The following is a 20527-nucleotide window of genomic DNA, read 5'->3' on the forward strand; positions in this document are numbered from 1 at the left end:
CAAATATCACACTCAGTTCACAGTTAAGAAAACTGAAGCACAGAGCATAAGTAATTTATCTAAGATCTCAAAGAACCCAGTAATTGAGCTGGGATTTAACCCAGAAGTTTAACTCCAGTGCCTGGATATTTAAATATAATACAATACAATTCAGAGATAGATGAGCTGTTAGTCTCTCCTGATCAGAATAATATTCTGAGAGTGTACAAATAATGAACATTAAGAATCCCTTCCCATCACTCTATTGCCTCCCACAACTTGATTTTTCTCCATTGCTCTCATGATTTTTTTCCCCTAAAGGCATTTTTCCATAGCATCTTTTTTTTTTCCTTAAAAAATTATTTATTTTCTTCTTTCACTGGAATGAAAAATCCATAAAGGCAGAAACTTTGTCTTACTTATTCTGTCTTGTAACTTCAATGTCTGGAATAGACTTGACACATAAGAGACACTGAAAAAAGTTACTGAATATAATAATGAGTTTTTATTACCCCCAAATTCCTAACAACAGGAATTCCCACATTCCCATCACTCAGAATATACACATTAGGATCTTCAAAAGTCTAAACTCTAAAAAATTCCAATATTCTTTGGAGGTAACATTCTAATCCTCTTGTCTGTTTATTAACAAAATGAGCTACTGGGAACAGGAACAAGAATGCATTTGGGAAAGAAGGAGGGGTCAGGCACTAGAAATGTATGAAATGGGTCCCTGTGGGCACACTGCATCCCTCCAGGTCTCTAAGGCTAACTGCTGGAAGGTATGTACTAACTGCCTGGCAGGTCAGGGAAAGCTTGCCGTATTGTTTATTTTCACTCATACTATTTTCCCTGTGAAAATCAAAAGTTGCCTTGAGCTGGAGTTGGTGGCACCTGCCTATCATCCCAGTGACTCCAGAAACTGAGGCAGGAGGATCTCAAGTTGGAGGCCAGCCTCAACCACTCAGCAAAGCCCTCAGTAACTTAATGAGATCCTGTCACAAAATAAAAAGGCCTGGGGATGTGGCTCAGTGGCAGAGAGCCTCTGGGTTCAATTTTCAGGGAGAGGGGAGGTGGGAGTTGGGGGATACAGAGATGCCAGCACTTCATAAACCTGAATCAAGGTTCTCAGTGAACTATTATATGTAATTAAGGACCTCTGTCCTTTACTGAAGGGAAATTTGTGTATCAAAACACTTTTCAGACCAAATGTTTTCTGTTCTAGCAAATCTACTTCCAGGAATTAAGTCTAAAGAAATTGTAGCAGACCTATGTTTAATTAATAAACTTTATTTTAAAAAGTAAAAAGAAAAGAAATACAAAAAAAAAAGAAAGACTCATGCAGCTTGGGAAGTTCCTTCAGCTGGACTTGGTAGATTGATCTAGGGAACTAAACTTCCTACCTTGTCTCTGGAGCAAGAAGAGCAGGCACATGACCTACTAGTGACTAAGCCTAAAGAATCTTTGTGTGATTGAATCTGGACCTTAGTGGTTTACTGTTTTTGTCTTCTCTTATAGTGTGCCTCTTTTTTTTTTTTTTTTTTTTTTTTTCTTCTGTCCTCTTCTTTACAATAAATCATAAAATCAAATTGATGTGTGTTGCAAAATTGTATAACCAAGCTCATCAATATTTCCATATGGTGTCCATATGGTATCCATTGTAAATACTGGTTGGACATTACTGAGAAAATTAGATATTTCTTAATACAAACAAAATGAATTTAAAAGAATTTAAAGTTTTATCTTTTTTTTTTTCCAAAAATATCCAGTTCAAAACAAACTCATTTTTCTCATTTGACTGATCATCACTTGGTTTTATTTTCTTATCCGTCAGTGGAATCTGATGTTACTAATATTAATTATTAATTAGTTAAGTTTGTTTTGTTTTGAACCAACCCTTTCCATGTTTATCAGCTGAGCCCTAGAGTGGAAAACTGCCCAGTTAAAGTAGCTCTAAAACTTCTGCCCTTCTACTATACCCCTGTTCCACTTCCTACTTTTAGCATTCTTTTGCTGGCGACACACTGGAATGTGAAGTACATAACTTTTTTTTTTTCCCCCCAGGAGGATTAAAATCTTTCTGTAGTGATGAAACTTTACTTTGGAAAAACGTTTGTCATGTAATGCCAGTTACTAAATAATATGCCCTTTATTTCACAGGGATCACGAAGGAGAAGTTTGAAAAGAAATTTAGTCCCACAAATCAATCTGGCTTCTTCCTTCTTCCCAGTCATGCCCAAGTAAAGAGGAAATTCAGAATTGGCTGCTGCATATGAAGTGACAAGGTCTGGATGATACTCTCGTCTTTATTTCAGGATGAGAATGAAAGTCCACCAGAGAGTTACTGGTCTCTGGATCCTCAGACCATCCTGTTGCTGAAGATTGCTTTGGGAACTTTGGTGACCTCAGCTCCAAGTACCAAGCAAGCAACAAGCAGCCAGTTTATCAATGTCTTTCACACATTGAAATCCATTTAAGGAATAGGAGATGCTTTCTGTTTAGTATTAGCAAAATAAGACATATGGAAACAAATGGAAGCAGTAGCATAGGCAGATCTAAAATATATAGTTATCAAAGGCTAGCTTTACACCTCCTACCATTATGCACCATAGTCAGTAACAAGAATTATTATCAGAATGTATGCAGGCAGAGGCAAATGGTATATCATGTTATAAGGTATATGAAGAGAATTATTATTAAAAAGAAAAATGTGACAATCAGGCCTCTAGGTATTTGTCTCCTTCATTTAGAAAAATGTTATCTGATAGAAAATATTCAACTTCTTAGGTAAAGACAAATTATTTACATTTATTTTGGAAATGAGTACAGGTAAAGAGAACTTAAATGGTATCTAAACTTGCTGTGGTTCATCTTTTATTATTTTCTCTTATTAATTGATTTTGGTATTTGGACCAAATCATCAATGTTATCAGTTGGCATGCATAGTAAAAAGGAAAACATCTATATTTATCAGTAATGAATCAGAACAAAAGTATGAACGAAGTGTCAGAATTGAAGCCTGAGAATTAGCTGATCTCTTCAGGAAAAGATTTTGAGAGCTAAGTAATAAAAGTAGACTAATAGTTTGCTTTCCCCAATGCACCAGACCACTTGTGGTCTCTTTGTAATTTCAAGTTTCTATTTTATAACAGGTTTTATAATTCTTAAAATCCCAACATGTTTGGAAAACTAAGGAAATTTGTTATTCACATAAATTGTACATTTATATACTTTTTTTTATGTTTGTGAACTGAAGTTCTCTGAAGAAGCCACATCTATGTTGAAGAGCCTGCAGACTGTGTGATCTTGGCTGACCGGAACATCATGATTATGGAGAGATGGGATGTTGCAGATCAAGAGCCAAAGTTATCTTGGGCTATCTTTGGTCCCTTCTGGTACCATTTACTATCAACCTCTGTATCTGACCTAGCATGGTGTGACTACTAGATTAAACTCTTAGAATATGTAGCTGAGCTTGACAGACCTCTAGTCTCCATCAACTCTAAAGCTAATTCCAGTAACACCTGAAACTCATGGAAGAGATTGCCTGCCTTGCTCTAGTTGTCCCTGGTAAGTGCATTGATTTATGAATTTCTTTTGTTATATGACTATAAATTTCATGTAACCTCTTCCATGGTAGAACATAGCATTCAGGGAAACTTGCATTTATGTTACTGGGCGATGGTCACTCTTATTAGACTCAGCATAAACTATTTTTGCCGGATGTGGTGACCCACTCCTGTAGTCTCAATGACTCTAGAGGCCAAGGCAAGAGGATCACAAGTTCGAGGCCAACATAGGCAATACAGCAAGACCCTCTCTTAAATTAAAAAATAAAAAGGACTGGGGATCTAGTTAAATGGTAAAGCTCAATCCCCAGTACTAAATAAATAAATAAACTACTTTCTTATTTCCTTTAAATCAGAGTTGTTATTTTATACTATGTTCATTTAGACATTTAGTTTTTGTTGCTAATAGGAATGTGATAATTTCTCCTACTTCTGTTCTTTATCTTCTAGCTTCTTTATGTATTTTAATTTCACAAGAAATTTAGCTCCAAGAGAAAATACTAAGCATTAACATTTTAAAGTTTGGGGTTTTTTTTCCAGTACTGGGGATTAAATACAGGGATATTTCATCACTGAGTTACATCCCAGCCTTTTTATTTTGAGACAGGATCTCACTAAGTTGCCAAGGCTGACCTCAAACACGTAATGTGATTCTGCTGCCTGAGCCTCCTAAGTAGCTAGTATTACAGATGTATGCCACCACAGCTGGCTAAATTTTTAAAAAAATGATATGTATAATTTACTCAAATACAGAGGACATTCTAGAAAAAGAGTACTAGTTAGATAACATCAACTACCAATTAACCCCTGAATAAAACCAAATTTTTTCTTTAAAAAATTCTAAAACTGGACTGGGGATATAGCACAAGGCCAAGGCCCTGGGTTCAATCCCCAGCACCACAATTTAAAAAAAAAAAATCTACAACTAAAACTTCCAAGAAGTTAATGGAAATATTTTTATATTTTTTCTTTTAATCTCAGTTGTAAAAAAAGACTATTTTATCCCTACGCATAGATTTCCTAAAACAAGACAATGTTGACTTCTTTGCCAATAACTCAATCCCTTTAACATGACATTCAAGGGTCCAAATTAACATCTTCAGCCCTTTTTGCCAGAGGAATGCACTTTCAAACTTCCTTTAATAGAAATAAACAATTTCTTGATCCACTTAAGAATTTAAATTTTTTTCAGCATTTTTGTATGTTATACAAGTAATTTACCATTAACAATATTATGCATAATTATGTAGCTAGAATTTTTAATAATATGCATAATGTAGAATATTTTGTCCTTTCCTTCCTCTTTAAAATTGTAGACTGATTAACCATTTTTAAAGTGCATGATCTGTTGACACCAAATTTAAAATATTTTATCACATCATGCTTATTATGGAATTAGAATGTTCACTAAAATATAGGATAACGAGTTCTGCTTCAGGTAGTGGTGAAGTAGGTAATTTGGACCAATCTCTCCCCCTGAGGACAACTAGAATTGGGAAACATTTCTTTGGAGGCATTTGAGAGTAAATACAATGATGAAGTATGAACATGACAGATTCTGCAATAGGACTTAGGCTGAGGTAGGTCACCCCAACTTTTGAAGCCAGTTTCCAGAGATGCAAGCATGTACTGGTTCCAGAAGGGAAGATTAAGAAGCTGAGAGGCTTCAATGGTAATTAGGGCTAAGGGCTGAGTCCCTCTTACTTTGGGTTGGATTACAAAGGACTTCATCCTAGAAAGATGGGTGAAACAAAGGCAAACAAATTTTTGCTAGGGACTATAGTTCAGTTTCCAATCGTTGTAATCCCTGAAATTAAACTAAGGTGATTCTATATTGCTGGAGCTTCCAAAAACCTACAGAAGCAAAGATGAATACAATGGGGAAAGAAGAAGATAATTTAGACCTTAAATTATGTCTTTACTATTCCAAATGTATGTGTGACCCACTATAAAATATTACCAGGTTCATGAGACAAGACAATGAAAATGAGAACTAAGAAAAAGAAAAAAAAAAAAAACAGGTAACAAGATTTACCAGATAAAGATTTAAAAATAACTATGTTTTTAATCCCTAGCACTGAAAAACAAAAATTAAAATATGCTCAGCATATTGGGGTATATAAAAACAAGAATTTCAGCAGAGAACTAGAAATTATTGATAAGAACTAAATTCTAGAATAACAAAAAATGAATAAAACTTACTTCAAGGATTAACAATAGAGTAGTCTAATAAAAGAAAATCAGTGAACTGAAAAATACATTAGAAGGAAATATTCATAATGAATCATTGAGATGAAAAATGGAAAAAACAGAGTTGAGATAGTAAGAGTAATACATCTCAGAAAACAAGGGAAGAATGGGGTATTAGCAATATACCAACTGGCTTTCAAAACCTAATAAAAGCCACTAGCTCACAGATTCAGAGAGTGTCATTAATTTTAAGTAGAATAAGTAAATATTAGTAAAAATGAATGCAAATCTACATACTTCATAGTAGAGTTTTTGAAAATAGTAAAGAAAGAAAAATTATGGAAGAAGTGAGAGAGGAATAAAGGCAAATTGTCTTCCTGTGTAATGCAAGTAGACTAACGTCACTCAGCTTTACAGTAGCTGTGGGAAGAGGATCAGGAAACAGAATGATACATTCACACTCCTGAAATAAAATAAATGCCAACAAATTTTCAATCAAAAGAAAATGTCCTTTCGGAAGGATAGTTAAATGTCATATAAGGTTTTGACAAACAAAAACTGAGAGAATCAATCATAGTAGACTCACATTGAAGTATTGAAGAATATTCTTTAAGCAGGAGGAAAACAAATGAGAGTTCCAAGATTGAGAAAAGATGGAGAGCAATAAGAATGGAAAGTCTGTGGATAACCTATGTGAACACTTTAAGATGATAAAGCAATAACAGCATCATAGTTTAAAAACGTAGATGATAAAATTGATATAAAAGAGATATAAAAGTAGAAAGGAAAATAAATACAGTTCTCTAAAGTACTTAAGTTGCTTGGGAGAAGGTATAAGAAATAATCATTTAATTCTAGTAAGTCAGGGATATGTATTATAATATCTGTGTTAACCACTAAAAGATAATAACATATATGACTACGGACCAATACAGGAGGATAAATGAGAATAATAAAAATAACTAGATCTAAAAGAAAACATGAAAAGGTGGGACAAATAGAAAAATGGTAGCTTTAATTCTAAATATATCAATACATATGAAACATTTGATAGATTAGATATTCAAATTAAAAGATGTAAGTTGTCAGAATGGATAAAATAAAGCAAAACTCAACAGTATATTGTAACAAGAACCACATTTAATATAAGGACACCAAATTGTTGGAGATAAAATGATGGAAAAACATTTATAATACAAAAGCTAACCAGGAAAATGGTGGCATGTATAATTCAAAAGCTATAGAAATATTAAAGTACATTTCAAGAAAATTAAGGAAATAAGAATCTTCACACTAGTTTTATTCATAATAACTCAAAACTGGAAAAAGTCTACTTCCTATCGACAGCAGAATGACTAACAAGCTGTTATAACTGTGTCAAAATGGACTAACCCCTGCCATTATAAGGAATAAAATACATTAACATGGATATGTAACTGGCGTAAGGGCAGGGGTTCCCAAGGGAGTCCTAGGTCCAGGTTCTTGGCATCCTGACCAAAGAATTGAGCAAGAGATTGGCAGGACAGAGGTTTATTGAAAGCAAAAGAAAACATTCTTGGAGAACAGAGTGGGCCTGGCTGTGAAGCAGCTCAAGGCCCTGTCTACACAGTGAAGCTGGCTTTTGATGGGCTGTATTAGTTCTCCCCTTTCTCCCCTGAAGATCTAGGCTCGATTGGCACCTTAATTGACAGCTGAATTTGACATAATTTCTTCTCTACTGCCCATGCATTTCTTTTTCCCCTATAAAATGCACAGAGAGGGAGCAAACTTCAATGCTAATTAAACATTAACTAGCAACAAACTTACTTTAGGTCAGTCTCTCTGGCTATTGCACATGCCCAAGTTCTCGGACTTTGCCTTTAAAGTCTTAAATTCCTCTTGTTGTCATCTTGCTTGCGCCCTTTAACTGCAAGATGACCCAGATTTCTCCTCACAGGAAGATGCTAGGTGAGACTGAGGGGCCCTAGCCCTTCCCATGCCCTAACTCCTACCTAACAGATCCATCTTAAGAGCATAAGTTATAGAAGTTTTGGGGATGGGGTACACATTTTATGGTTCCATTCTTATGAAATTCCATAACAGATAAAATGAATCTTTAGTTAAAAATTTAAAACAATGGCCTCCCACATCCACTCCTTCCATTGTGATACTGTCCGCCATGTGGTCCTCATCAGAGCTGTCCTGAAGCCAACTCCAGGTCTTTGAACCTACAGAACTATGAAAATTCAGATGAATTATCTAGTAAACAACAGGGAAAGTGCTATAATTCTGACAGTATTTCTTCTTCTTCTGAAAAAGCCTGATTCTGTGTAATTATTGAGATACACTGTGAAGGAAACACTAGCTATAAATTGACAGATACTCCTTCAAATCTGGATCTTGATGTTGGTGCAAGTGATGCTGATGATTGGTAGGGTCAAGATTCAGTTTTAGATCAATTTAGTGTAGAATTCAAAGTTGGATTTTTCAATTCAGAAGAATGTATCCTCAGTGAAGGACAAGAACTCTCAGATGAAGATGATGAGATATACTTAGTTACTGTCTAGCGGACATGAAGAAGATCCTGAAGTTTCCTTAGTTGACTAATAGAAGCATACTTTGGGTGATGAACTGAACCTCCCTTCTACCACATTGCCTTTCTTGGGCCTTTCTTGAGAAATGGCTTCCTGAAGATAGAGGGAAAGATACAGGAGAAATCCCCCAGAAAGGCAAATTAGAAAACAGCCCAAGCAAGAAGAGGGCTTATGTGGATGTTCTTGATTAATTGTTAAGAAAAGGAAAAACAGAACAAAACCACAGTAATGATTCCTGAGAGTCACATGTTTAGGAAAACGATGATAACGAAAGTCACATGAGCCTCCTAATCCCAAGAAAGTGAGGATGCTCAGCCATCAATTTCTAAGAGATAGGAATCAAGAAGATGTCAGTTTAAGAAAGAAGCATAAGACAGAAAAGAAGGTATGAAATCTAGTTTCCTTTTAATGCCATTGAACCTCGTGTAATTTTCCAAGGTCAATCTAAAAATGATTGCATGGTTCATGGCAAAACAGGCTGTTTTACACAACTGCAAAGAAGCTAAAGGAATAAGCCCTCTTCAGCATATAGAACACAAAATCAAATGATTGTGATGTCAGATTTCTCATGGGTGGCTTGCTCTTAAATGTAGAATTATATATTTCTAACTACATAACCCTAACAATTTAGGCAATATGATATTTATTTACATATATGAAAGTAAAAAAAAAATAACGGTGCCTTCTAGAAGGGAGGGCAGCTGTTCAAGATTGATTGGGAAGGGATATGAAATAACCTTGTTGGATGATAAAAGTGCTCTTCACCCTGGTAAGTTTTGTATTATGTAGATATGTATATATGTCATAATTTATTAAATGATATCTCTGCATGTCATTGAATGTGAATTTTCTCAAAAACTTAAGACTATAAACAAATATTCTAGTTAATGATATGCATGCTAATGAGATTATTAATGTCTACTTTGAAAAAGATAAATTTTTTTGCTTATTTTTTATCAGATGGACAGATGAATAGAAGAATGGACTGATAGATGGATATATAAGAGAGCAAACCTAATAACATGTTAATTATAGAATATAAGTGGTAGGTCTATGGGTTTTCCTTGTAGAATTCTTTCTATTTCACTGAATGATTTTTTCCATAACAGAATGTGTGTGCAGGGGTGGGGGTGTCAGTTGAAGAAATCAATTTGGTGTTTTAGATAAATTAAAGAAACCATGTATAAATGCAAATATACATTTATGTTCATGGCTTCAAAGGTGCAATATTGTGAAAATGACAGTTCTTTCCTTATTAATCATCTAATGCAGCATAACAAACAACCAGAAAAAAAGCGGCTTAAGATAATAGTCATTTTATTTGGTCATGACTCTGTAGGTAGCAATTTGGGATGGGCCCTGGTGGACATTTCTTCTGATCTTATCTGCAGCAAGTGGCTTCAATGAGTGACTGAATGGTCTAAATGGCCTCCCTTATATTTCTTTTGTTTGCTGTTAGCTATTGGCTGGATCTTTCCTTCTGTGCGGTCTCTAATCCCCAAAGAGGTTAGGCCATGATTTTATTTAAAAAAATCATATAGGTGCATTATAATTACACCTCACTGTGGGATTTTTTGTTCCATATTTGTATATTTACTTAACATATAATTTGGTCTATTTAATTCCACAGTATTTCCACTTTCCCTCCCCTCTTTCCTTCCTCTGAACCACTTCCTCTACTCTACTAGTCTCCCTCCTAGTTTTCATGAGATCCTCTTCCACTTTCTTTTTTCATTTTTCCCTCTAGCTTTCACTTATGAGAAAAAATATATGACTCTTGACTTTCTGAGTCATGGCTTATTTTGGTCAACATAATGCTCTCAAGTTTCATCCATTTTTCTGCAAATGACATAATTCTCCTTTATGGCTGAATAAAACTATATATATATATATAATATATATAATTATATATAATATATATATTATATACAATATAATAATAATATAATAATAATATAATATAATATAATAATAATATATATTATAATAATAATATATATAATAATATAATATAATATAATAATAATATATTATATATAATATATATAATTATATATTATATATATTATATTATATATTATATATTATATATATATTATATATTATATATTATATATATAATTTTATTTATTCATTCTTCTGTTTGCAGACAACTTGTCTCGTTCCAAAGTTTAACTATTGTGAATTGAGCCATTATAAACTTGGCTTTGCATGTATTATTATAGCAAACTGATTTTAATTCTTTCATATAAATATGGAAGAGTGGTATAGCTGGAATATGTAGTGTTTCCATTTCTAGTTTTCAGGGAGACCTCCATACTGATTTCCACAGTGATTGTATTAATTTACAGTACCACCAATAGTGTGTAAGTGTTCCTTTTTCCCCACATCTTCACCAGCATTCATTATTATTTGTATTTTTGATGACTGTCATTCTAACTGGATAAAAAAATCTGTGTAGCTTTGATTTGTATTTTCCTGATTGCTAAAGATGCTGAACATATTTTCATGTATTTGTTGTAGGCCATGATTCTACCAGGATGATCCCAAGATTCCAATAAAGCAAGAACAGAAGCCACAACGTCCCTTGAAGTTTAGGCTGAGAACTCACATGTCATATCTGCTGCACTGTATTAGTCAAATTAAGCCACAAGGCAAATTCTTACTCAAGAGAGTAGGAAAATAGTCATAATACAAAGTGGGGTATGCATACAAAAATAGGAGGAATTCATGGCTGCTTTTCTATTACCACACTCCTTACTATTGTTTGGATGTGGTTTGTTCCCCAAAGGTTCATGTGCTATAAGCTTGGTCCCCCATGTGTAGTGTTGAGGTGGTGGCACATTAAGAGGTGGGGCCTAATGGGTATCTAGATCATGGGGACTCTATCTTCATGAATGGACTATGCTGTCTCCTGGGAGTAGATCTGGTCTAATGGGATTACATTCATTGCAAGAATGAGTTTTTATAAGGAAACCCCTGTACCTCCCATAAGTCTCTCCTCTGAACTCAGTGATTTCCCTTTTTTATTCCTTGCCTTTTTGATTCCTTGAAGCTGTTTGGACTTTCCAACAACTAAAATGGCCAAATAAATGTCTTTTTTTAAAAGAAAACACCTAGACTCAGATATTTTATGATTGTAATGCAAAATTGACTATGATATTCCTCAAATATGTCTTTAAATTCATTGTTCTTCCAATAACAATCATCATTTTTCAAAAATTTGACTTGGCAAGTTGATTACAAAATTTATTTAAGAATATCAAAAGGGTTAATATTAACCAGGATACTCTTGAAGAAGATGATGAAAAATAGACTTGCTTGGTTATATAGATCAAGACAATACAAAGCTACAGTAATTAACATTGTGTGAAAATTGGCATAAGAATAGATAGAGCCATAGAATAGAGTAAGAAGCACAGAAAGCAACACTCACACATCTAGATGTTTTATTTATACACAGGCAGCACTGCAGCACAATATAAAACAGGTTATCTTTTCAGTCAATGGTACTGAGAGAATTAATTATCTATATTTAGAATGATCCCTACCTCACACCATGCATAAAAATGTCATATAATTCTAAATTTAAAAGGAAAATATTAAGTAATTTTAAAATAAAACAAAGATATATTTCTTCACAAACTCAGGATAGAGAAATAATTCTTAAACAGTGTATAAAAAGTACTGAGCACAAAATAATGGGTAAATTGAACCATATTAAAATTTTAAAATTCCTATTCATCAAAGACACAATTAAGAAACTGAAAAAGAAAATAAATGAAGTGAAAAAAGAAAGCTATAGAAAGGCAAAGGTTTTTTTCACTTATAACTAAGGACTTAGATCCACAATAAAAGAAGAACCCCAACAAAGCAATAATAAAAATAAAGGTAATATAGTAGAATAGGCTAGAGACATGAATTGACATTTCACAAAAGAGGATATCTAAATAGCCAGTACATTTATGAAAAGGGGCTCAATCTCTTTAGCAGTCAAGATAATGCTAATTAAAACTTCATTAGATGAAAGAATCAACGAAAAAGCTCCTTGAATTAATAAGGGATTATATCAAGGTTGTACAATACCAGATTAACATATAATCCCAGTGGTTTGGGAGACTGGGGCATGCAGAACTCAAGTTCTAAGCCAGCAATTTAGCAAGGCCCTAGCAATTTAATAAAATAAAATGAAAATTTAAAAAGGCTGGAGATGTGGCTCAGCAATTAAGCACCCCTGGGTTCAATCCCCATTACCCAGGGTAAAAAAAAACACATACACAAGGTTAACCTACAAAAGTCAGTTGCTTTCCTATACATCAGTAATAAACAAGTGGGAGTGAAATTAAATACTCAATACCACCTAACATTAGCCCTTTCCAGAATGAAATAGGTATAAATAACAAAATATGTACAAGATCTACATGAAGAAAACTACAAAACTCTGATGAAAAAAAAATCAAAACTAAATAAGTGGAGAGAAAGTCTATGTTCCTGATGTCAAAACCTTGAAACTGCATGCTACGGCATCAAAAAAATAGACCCCAAGCTGCTGTCATGACCTGATATTTAGAATTATTATATGTTGCACCTTAAAAAATAAACTAGTTCCTTTTAATAATTTCTTTGTTTTGTTTCTGGGTAATGAGCTATAAGAAAAAGGTTTGAGCTGTTACTTACAGGTTCTTCTCTGAAAATAACACATTGTAGGTGTGTTTCATCTTATTTCCAACATGCAAAAAGCAAAATTAATTATAACTATCATTAAAATTTTTCTTGTTTAAATTTATTTTGAACTGCTATTTAGATGTGCTATTTAAGAATTTTGATCAGTGGATATAATGCATGAATCTATTTATGATTTTGAGGACATTTACTAAACTAAAATTTAACATCCTCATTGCCTAGTTGCTTTTCAACATTAATATTTCTTTTGATTCCTATCTTCAGCCAGTCCATTATGAGTGAAAATTGAAATAGAAATATGGTTAAAACAAAAACTGAGTGAGATCACTGCTTATTCATCTGACCTTCATTAATTGACACATATGTCCATACTACACATACTCGTAGCTCTCAAGTGCATCTATTTTAAGAAGAGAAATACTTTAAAATTGATTCTTTTATTTTCAAAACCAGAAACTTGCATCATAAGGTAATACTGCTTTAATGACAGGACCGCCATGTACAAGGTGGACAGGACAAGACAAGTACAGCTTTTTAGGCTCTCATTAACAACCAATTAAAAAATACTATCCCACAAGATCTAACTCAAATCTAATTATTCAGTTTTTGCTTCTTGCATAGGCTAAATTCTAAGCAAGCCTGACTCCTCCCTAACCCTAACAGGACTGAAATTTCCTCTTACTTTCCATTTTTCATGCTCCTGTCCTTCAAATATTATATAGAGTTATTAACAGTGTCATGCTTGAGTGATTTTACTATCTCTACAAAAATCTTTTCCTTTGCTTCTCTCACCAGCAATAGGGACTTTCATGTCTTTGGGTTCCATGGCATTGTGTTATTTTTCCTGAACCTCCCTTGCAGTGTTTAACACATTCTACATTGGATTACAGTTGCTTCAGGTATTTGTATGTCTTTCCAGATTTTCATGTTTTGGTAGAGTTCTAGGTGAGAGAGAATTTTGGTGTTGGCATGTCAGTGGGTGTCAATGAGGTCAAACAGAGAGAACATGTAAGATGAAAAGAGCAGAAACAGAACCCCTAGGAATATCAGCATTGAGAGAAAAAGACTGAGTAGAGAAGAAGCTTAGAAGAATAAAAACAAGAGAGGTAGAACAACCAGAAGAAAAGTTGCTACCACAAAAGCCAAAGCTTTTAAGGAAGAAACTATGGCATGTAATTTGACAATAAGATCAAGTATAATAACAGGAAACTTTTTGTTTTAGCTTGTGATTTTGTTTTGTTTTGTTTTGTTTTTATACTAGGAAATAGAACCCTGGGGTGCTTTATCACTGAACTACATCCCCAGCTTTTATGGTTTGTTTGGGGTTTTTTGTTTATTTGTTTGTTTGTTTGGTTTTTTTGATACTAGGGATTGCTTTATCACTGAGCTACATTCCCCAACCCTTTTTTAAAATTAATTAATTAATTAATTAATTAATTAATTTTTATTTTGAGACAGGTTCTCTCTAAGTTGCTTAGGACCTCCTTAAGTTGCTGAGGCTGGCTTTGAACTTGTAATCCTCCTGCCTCAGCCTCCCAAATCACTGGGATTATAGGTGTGTGCCATTGCACCTGGCACTTGTGACGTTTTCACTCAACTCTTTTGTGGCTCAGAGGATGTTCAGACATATAGTGTGTATTTCTCTTTCAAAAAATAACATTTTTGACTATGAAAGCAGAAAAGCTAGATATAGAATGGTGAGGAAGTACATTCAAGATAGGAGGAGCTTAAACATGTTTAAAGACTTTGAGACGTGAAACAGGAGAGGAAGGAACCAAAAAATGAAGATAGAGGAGATACCCGTGGTATTTGGTGGAGTCAGATCTGCCTTTAAGCTGAAGCAATTCCCACCTTCCATTGTGGCAGAATCAATGAAGAAGTGGGTACAGAAAAGGATGATTCAGTAGTTGCAATGGGAGAATGTTGAAGGAGTTTCCACCACTCTGCCTCAGTTTTCCCCATGAATAACAACTAGTATGTATTAGCATTTAATTTTTATTTTATGACAAGAATGGGTTTATTTTGGCTCAAGTATTTATTATTTACAGGCCCATGTTAAGCTCTAGACATAAATATTCTCAATTAATGGTGTTATTATCTCCTTTCACATTTAATCAAAGTTTTAGGCATTTTGTTTGTTTGTTCAGTGCTTGGGATCAAACCCAGAGCCTCATGCATGTTGATAAGTGCATACTTACTGAGCTACAACCCTTACCCTCCTTTGAAAACACAGAATTCAAAAGTTAAATACTTTGTCAAAAATCACATCTTCAGGAAGTGGAGGAGCTAAGAATTAAATCCATGTCTATTTGATTCTTGAGCCCACCTTATGAACAAGTACGTTTTAGAATCATCAATGGGAACTGGTTATGGGGTTTTGATATATGGTTGAAGAGAGATGAGAAAATTTTAATATTCTTGAAGAGTAGAAGAGAGAATTTTCTAGACATAACAGACTGCCAGGTAGCATTTAAGGTCCTATTGAGTTTTAAAAACCACAAGTTTGCAATGGCTTCAGTCTAGAGTTGTGGAATCTTCTCTCATCTCTTGCAGAAATGAGAAGCTCCACAGTCTGCCTGAAATCTTGCAGAATGAACCTGATGGGCATCTAGGGGGCAAGTGATTCAGTGGCAGAGCAAGAACCACAGGATGTAGGCTGGGAGGGAAGATGACAAAGCTAGAAGGGTACTGATTAGCCTCAAAAAGTGAGTGGCCATCAATCACTTCATACTGTCAAAGGCATATTGAAAAGTAAGAGTGATTGGGCTTAGTGTTACAGTGTGTACTTAGCAAGTGTAAGGCCCTGGGTTCCATCCCCAACTGTGGACAGCGTGATTTGAACCATGGTTTCTGAATCCCTCATGGCTGTGTTTGAGCTGGGAACTGCCTGTGTGAAGGTGCAGTTCAAGATGTCCCAGTTGCTATGGTGACGCCCAGTCAGAGGAGACTACTTGGAGAGGCACGAAACTGTATTGGTCAAAACCTCGAGCTCAGTCACCAACTCCCAGGGGTTAGAGAATTCTGGGCATAACAAGATGAACTTGATATCTCGAAAGTTTCTCCATGTCCTTCAGATTGCCTGCTTTGCTGAAACTTTCTCACAAATAACCTTTAGATGAAACCTGTATAATAAAAGTGCTGAGCTAGCCTAACCCCAACACTACCAAAAAAAAAAAAAAAAGTGATTCACAAGTTGTAGATTGTGGTCAGTGTGAGTTAATGAAATTTAAAAATTTGGAGGTATATCTGTAACTTAATGGTAGCACAATGCTTAGCATGCAAAAGGTCCTGGGTTTAATCCCTAATACAAACACAGAAAGGAAAGAAGAAAGGAAGGAAGGGAAGGAAATAGAAGAGGAACAATTCTAGGTAATAACAAAATACAGTTAAAGGGTTACGGTAAAAGATTTCTGGGAGAAATTTTGAAAGGTGAAAATTTCTGGAGGTGAAATTTATTAAAACTGAGATCAAGGAACTCTAATGTTGTGAGTTGAATGAATTATTCACAAGATATCAAAGATGGTTTGACTGAGTTTGATTGAAAACACCCTGGACCAGAACTTCACAGTAAATGTGGAGAAGGCCAGAAGTTCAGGAAGAGAAAAGATAATATAGTAACAGAGAGGGTCCTTGTACATGAGGGTAACGGAATTATGATTTTGAAAGGACAATAAGGGAAAAGTGCTAAATGAGGAGGGTGAAAGAGAAGGTAAAATATTTAGAGACCAAAGGAACTGCACGTTATCTCACTGTTCCATCTAATAGTGCAATTCAAAATTGCAATAAAAGGGACTTAATATTTTTAAAAATTTTTTATTTGATTTTTTTTTTATTTTTACAGACTACATTTTGATTCATTGTACACAAATGGGGTACATCTTTTTGTTTCTATGGTTGTGTACAATGTAGATTCACAACATTCATGTATGTATCATACATGTACATAGGGTAATGATGTTTGTAAAATATTCTTTAGTAGTTGTCAATGGATCTTTTATGTATGCATGTATGTATGTATGTATGTGCGGTGCTGAGGATGGAACCCAGGGGCTCACACATGCCAGGCAAGTGCTCTACCACTGAGCCACAGTTCCAGCCCTGAGGGTTATAACACTTTGATGCTAGGTAAAAATAAGAAAGAAATATGAACCAGAGTACTTCCCAGCTCTGAGCACTTCAGCAGTGTCCAACGATTCAAACAAAGCCAACCTCAGCTACATGACATTTGCCGTTCAATTCACTTATATGTCATAAATGTGTTTTGTTTGCTTTGCTCTCTTATTCATTTTTAGCTACCTAAACTATAAAGTTTTTGAGGATAAGAAAACTTCATACTTTTAAAAATCTGAATTGAATTACTGGATTAAATCTGGTGAAGGATAGAAATGCTAGCCATAACGCTCTGGCTATCTTTATTCTATAATATCCTGAAACCCCATCTGCTATTGAAATCAGCCCAGATTTGAGGACAAGCCCACCCATCTTTCTGTGTGGGGCCAGGATATTTTTTGCCATGTCTTATCACATTTTAGGATGACATAATTAGAGCTATTCTAGTCTAGCAGACTTTACGCCCACTAAGCTGAGAACAGATCATAATAATTACCAATGTGATAATAATCGCCAATGGCAATTTTTACATGAGACAAAAAATAAACTGTCAAAAATATATAGGCCAAAGAGAATCTTTTCAATATAAGTGAAGACTCAAAAAAGAGAGTTATAGACTTTGACCAGCAAATCTGTTGAACATTTTCCTCCAGGGCACTTCCCCATTTTCTTCAGCTCTCTGCTCAAATGTGACCGTATAGTAGAATCATTTCCTACCATGCCCATTTGAAATAGTTCCTTCCCACCTGCTTCCCACCTCTACCTGTGACTATCTTCCCTGTTCTTTGTAGCACTTATCATCAGTTGATCAAGTTCATTTGCTTGTTTGTTTGTTTTTTGTTTTTTGGTTTTTTTTTGGGGGGGGGGGAAGGTAAGTTTCTTTCTTCCTCTCCCCTGCAACCCCCTAGCTGGTACTCTAGTTGAATTGTGTACTATGTCCCCAAGATCTATAACAGTACCAGGTACAAAGGAGGCATCTGTAAGGATTTGCTGAATGGCAGCTTTTTACACATGATATAATGGGAAAAGTATAGGACTTAGAACATCATTGCTGAGTTCAGGCTATGCTAACTCATAAGCTGTGTGACCTTAGATAAGTTACTAAATCTTCCTGATCTTTAAATTTCTTATCTATAAAATAGGAGTGTTACCAGTCTATTTACCTATCACTGTTTTATTTATTTATTTTTTTAATAATTAACTTCCTATCACTGTTTTAAAAGCAATAGTGTACTGATAGGGTGTGATGTTTTTATGGGCTTTTGGCATGGTGTGCTGCTCCATAAGAGCTGATGTGTCCCATGACTTTTGTCCTATAGCCACCATGTTCTAATTGAAGCAACAATTTGTCTCTCACTAGGTGACCCATTTTCACTGCTCTGATGGGGAGTAAGGCTGTGGAAATTGAAAAACAAAGAGCAAATGTAAATCTCAATCTGATAATTCATAGGACCACCAGGAACGAGGTCTCCTGAACTCCCAGGCTCTTCAGTTCCTTTTGCTTAGCCTGAACTGTGAATTCAGAACCTGGATATGTCTACCAGTCATCCCTTCAAAGAATCATTTTTATTAGCAGAAAAATAGGTCAGCAAATACTAGTAACACTTAGGAAAAAAATGTAAAATATTGGGCCTGTGGGATTTGGTGCCTGTGGCTAGCTCCCTGTTACAGAGAACATCCTTACAAATTACCTCCTCAATGGCTTCTGCCTTCTTCCAGGAATGTCTAAATTACCCCAGTCCCAGAAGGACTAAAACAAAGCTTTCATTTTATACTGCATAAAGGAAGATATTCTTTTTATTCTCAAGTCATTCGTCTGTATAACTTTCTAACATAACTTGATTTTTCTCATCTTATTTCTTAATAGAACAACTCAATATATGAGAAATGCAATTTAACATGTGTTTTGATTCCTGTATTATATCATTCAGTTTGAAAGCTGAATACTGGGACTACTTTATTTTTGTAACTCATTGGCTTACTTTTACTGAACCGTGCTTTGGTTTTGTCGGATGCTATAATAAACAGCCGAAGAGGACCCACTGTTGCACTTACTCCAGTGTTACAATGATAATTGCATCATCTTTAGGTCATGCACAGTCTTTAACAAGGACTCGAGAACTCTCCTTCAGGTCTCTGGGTTAAGAAAGGATATGTTTTGTCCAGAGGACTGATCTGCTCGGATCTCACAGACACCAAAGTTGTTTCCTCTTCTCTCTGACGATGTAGGAAGTGTAGAGTCAAATTTACATCCTTCTCTCAGCAACTGTCTTAGGACATGATTATAGTTTACATTCTTGTGCAAATATTCCTCTGGTCCTGATTGCCCAAGTAATTTATTTTATATATTTTTTAAATTAATGTAGACCTTTTGTAGGATAAGATCTATGAATGATTACACATTCACAGAAAAAATGAGCAGAGAAGGAACAGAAGTCCTCTGTATTCCTCATGCCTCAACACATATACAGACTTCCCCATTTTTCTACCAGAGTGGTACATGTGTTACAATTGATGAACATGCATTATTATCATTTAGAGCCCATAGTTTACATGAGGGTTCATTCTTGGTGTTGTAATGACTCTGTGCTTGGACACATGTATAATGCCATATACAATGTCATGTATCTACCATTGTAGTGTCATACAGAGTAATTTCACTCTGTATTTACAGATATTTTGTAATAAAAGTTTTAAAGAATTTTAAAAGTACAAAATTTGTTTTCAAATTTTCTTCTAAGTTTCTACTTGTTTTTCATGCATGGTCTTGTCTCTATGATGTATCTCTGGTGGGTAATAAGTTCCTTCTCTCAAAACTGACCCATTTTTCATCAAGAACAACCAAAATAAGCCAAATCTATCTGCAAATCCAGATTTCGGTAGAAATGTTTGAACAAATGCTTATTGTACAGTGTATCTCCTCACAAAATGGAATTCATAAAACCTCAAGAGTTTTAAGCAATAAACTTAGACCTTTCATCATAAATAGGCATGAAGAGTAAAGAGAAAAGGAATAAACATTCAGAAACTTTGCTCTTTTTCATTACTAAAATCGTAAGGCCCCTCCCAAAATAATTTGGGGATGAATGGCATTTGTCATAACTGATAATTATTTTTGTTAACATAATTCTTCTTAATTTTTAAAGGATAAGTAATTAACAAAGAAGAATATGTTATTAATGAGTCACTTAGAAGGGTTACAAGAAATATGCAGTCATTGGAAAATATTTTCAAACATATTTTCATTATGTCCATACGTAAAGTGTTCTTTAGGCTTATTTACACGAGAACATTCAGGAGCTGGGCTGCTATACTGAAAACCTAACCACAGATATGTAGGAAGCATTGTCTAACTTCTAAAATGTTTTCAAATGAAATCTCAGAACTGTCTTTTACTGGTACGGTAGAAAGAAAAAGTTAAAT

At 34.6% G+C, this 20527-nt stretch overlaps 1 protein-coding gene across 1 annotated transcript in view; it reads left to right on the forward strand.

Annotated features, from left to right (window-relative positions):
- WDR64 (WD repeat domain 64) overlaps positions 1-3427 on the forward strand; it is a gene marked incomplete at its 5' end in the record, with an annotated part of 135366 nt that extends 131939 nt beyond the window's left edge. The window contains 2 exons of the mRNA XM_079106101.1: positions 2140-2264; positions 3236-3427. Coding sequence (XP_078962227.1) covers positions 2140-2223 — 84 coding nt within the window. The 3' untranslated portion in view covers positions 2224-2264; positions 3236-3427. The remainder of the gene's footprint in view (positions 1-2139; positions 2265-3235) is intronic.
- Positions 3428-20527: the final 17100 nt, after the last annotated feature.

Source organism: Sciurus vulgaris, assembly GCF_902686455.1.
Source record: "Sciurus vulgaris genome assembly, chromosome: 12".
NCBI lineage: Eukaryota > Metazoa > Chordata > Mammalia > Rodentia > Sciuridae > Sciurus > Sciurus vulgaris.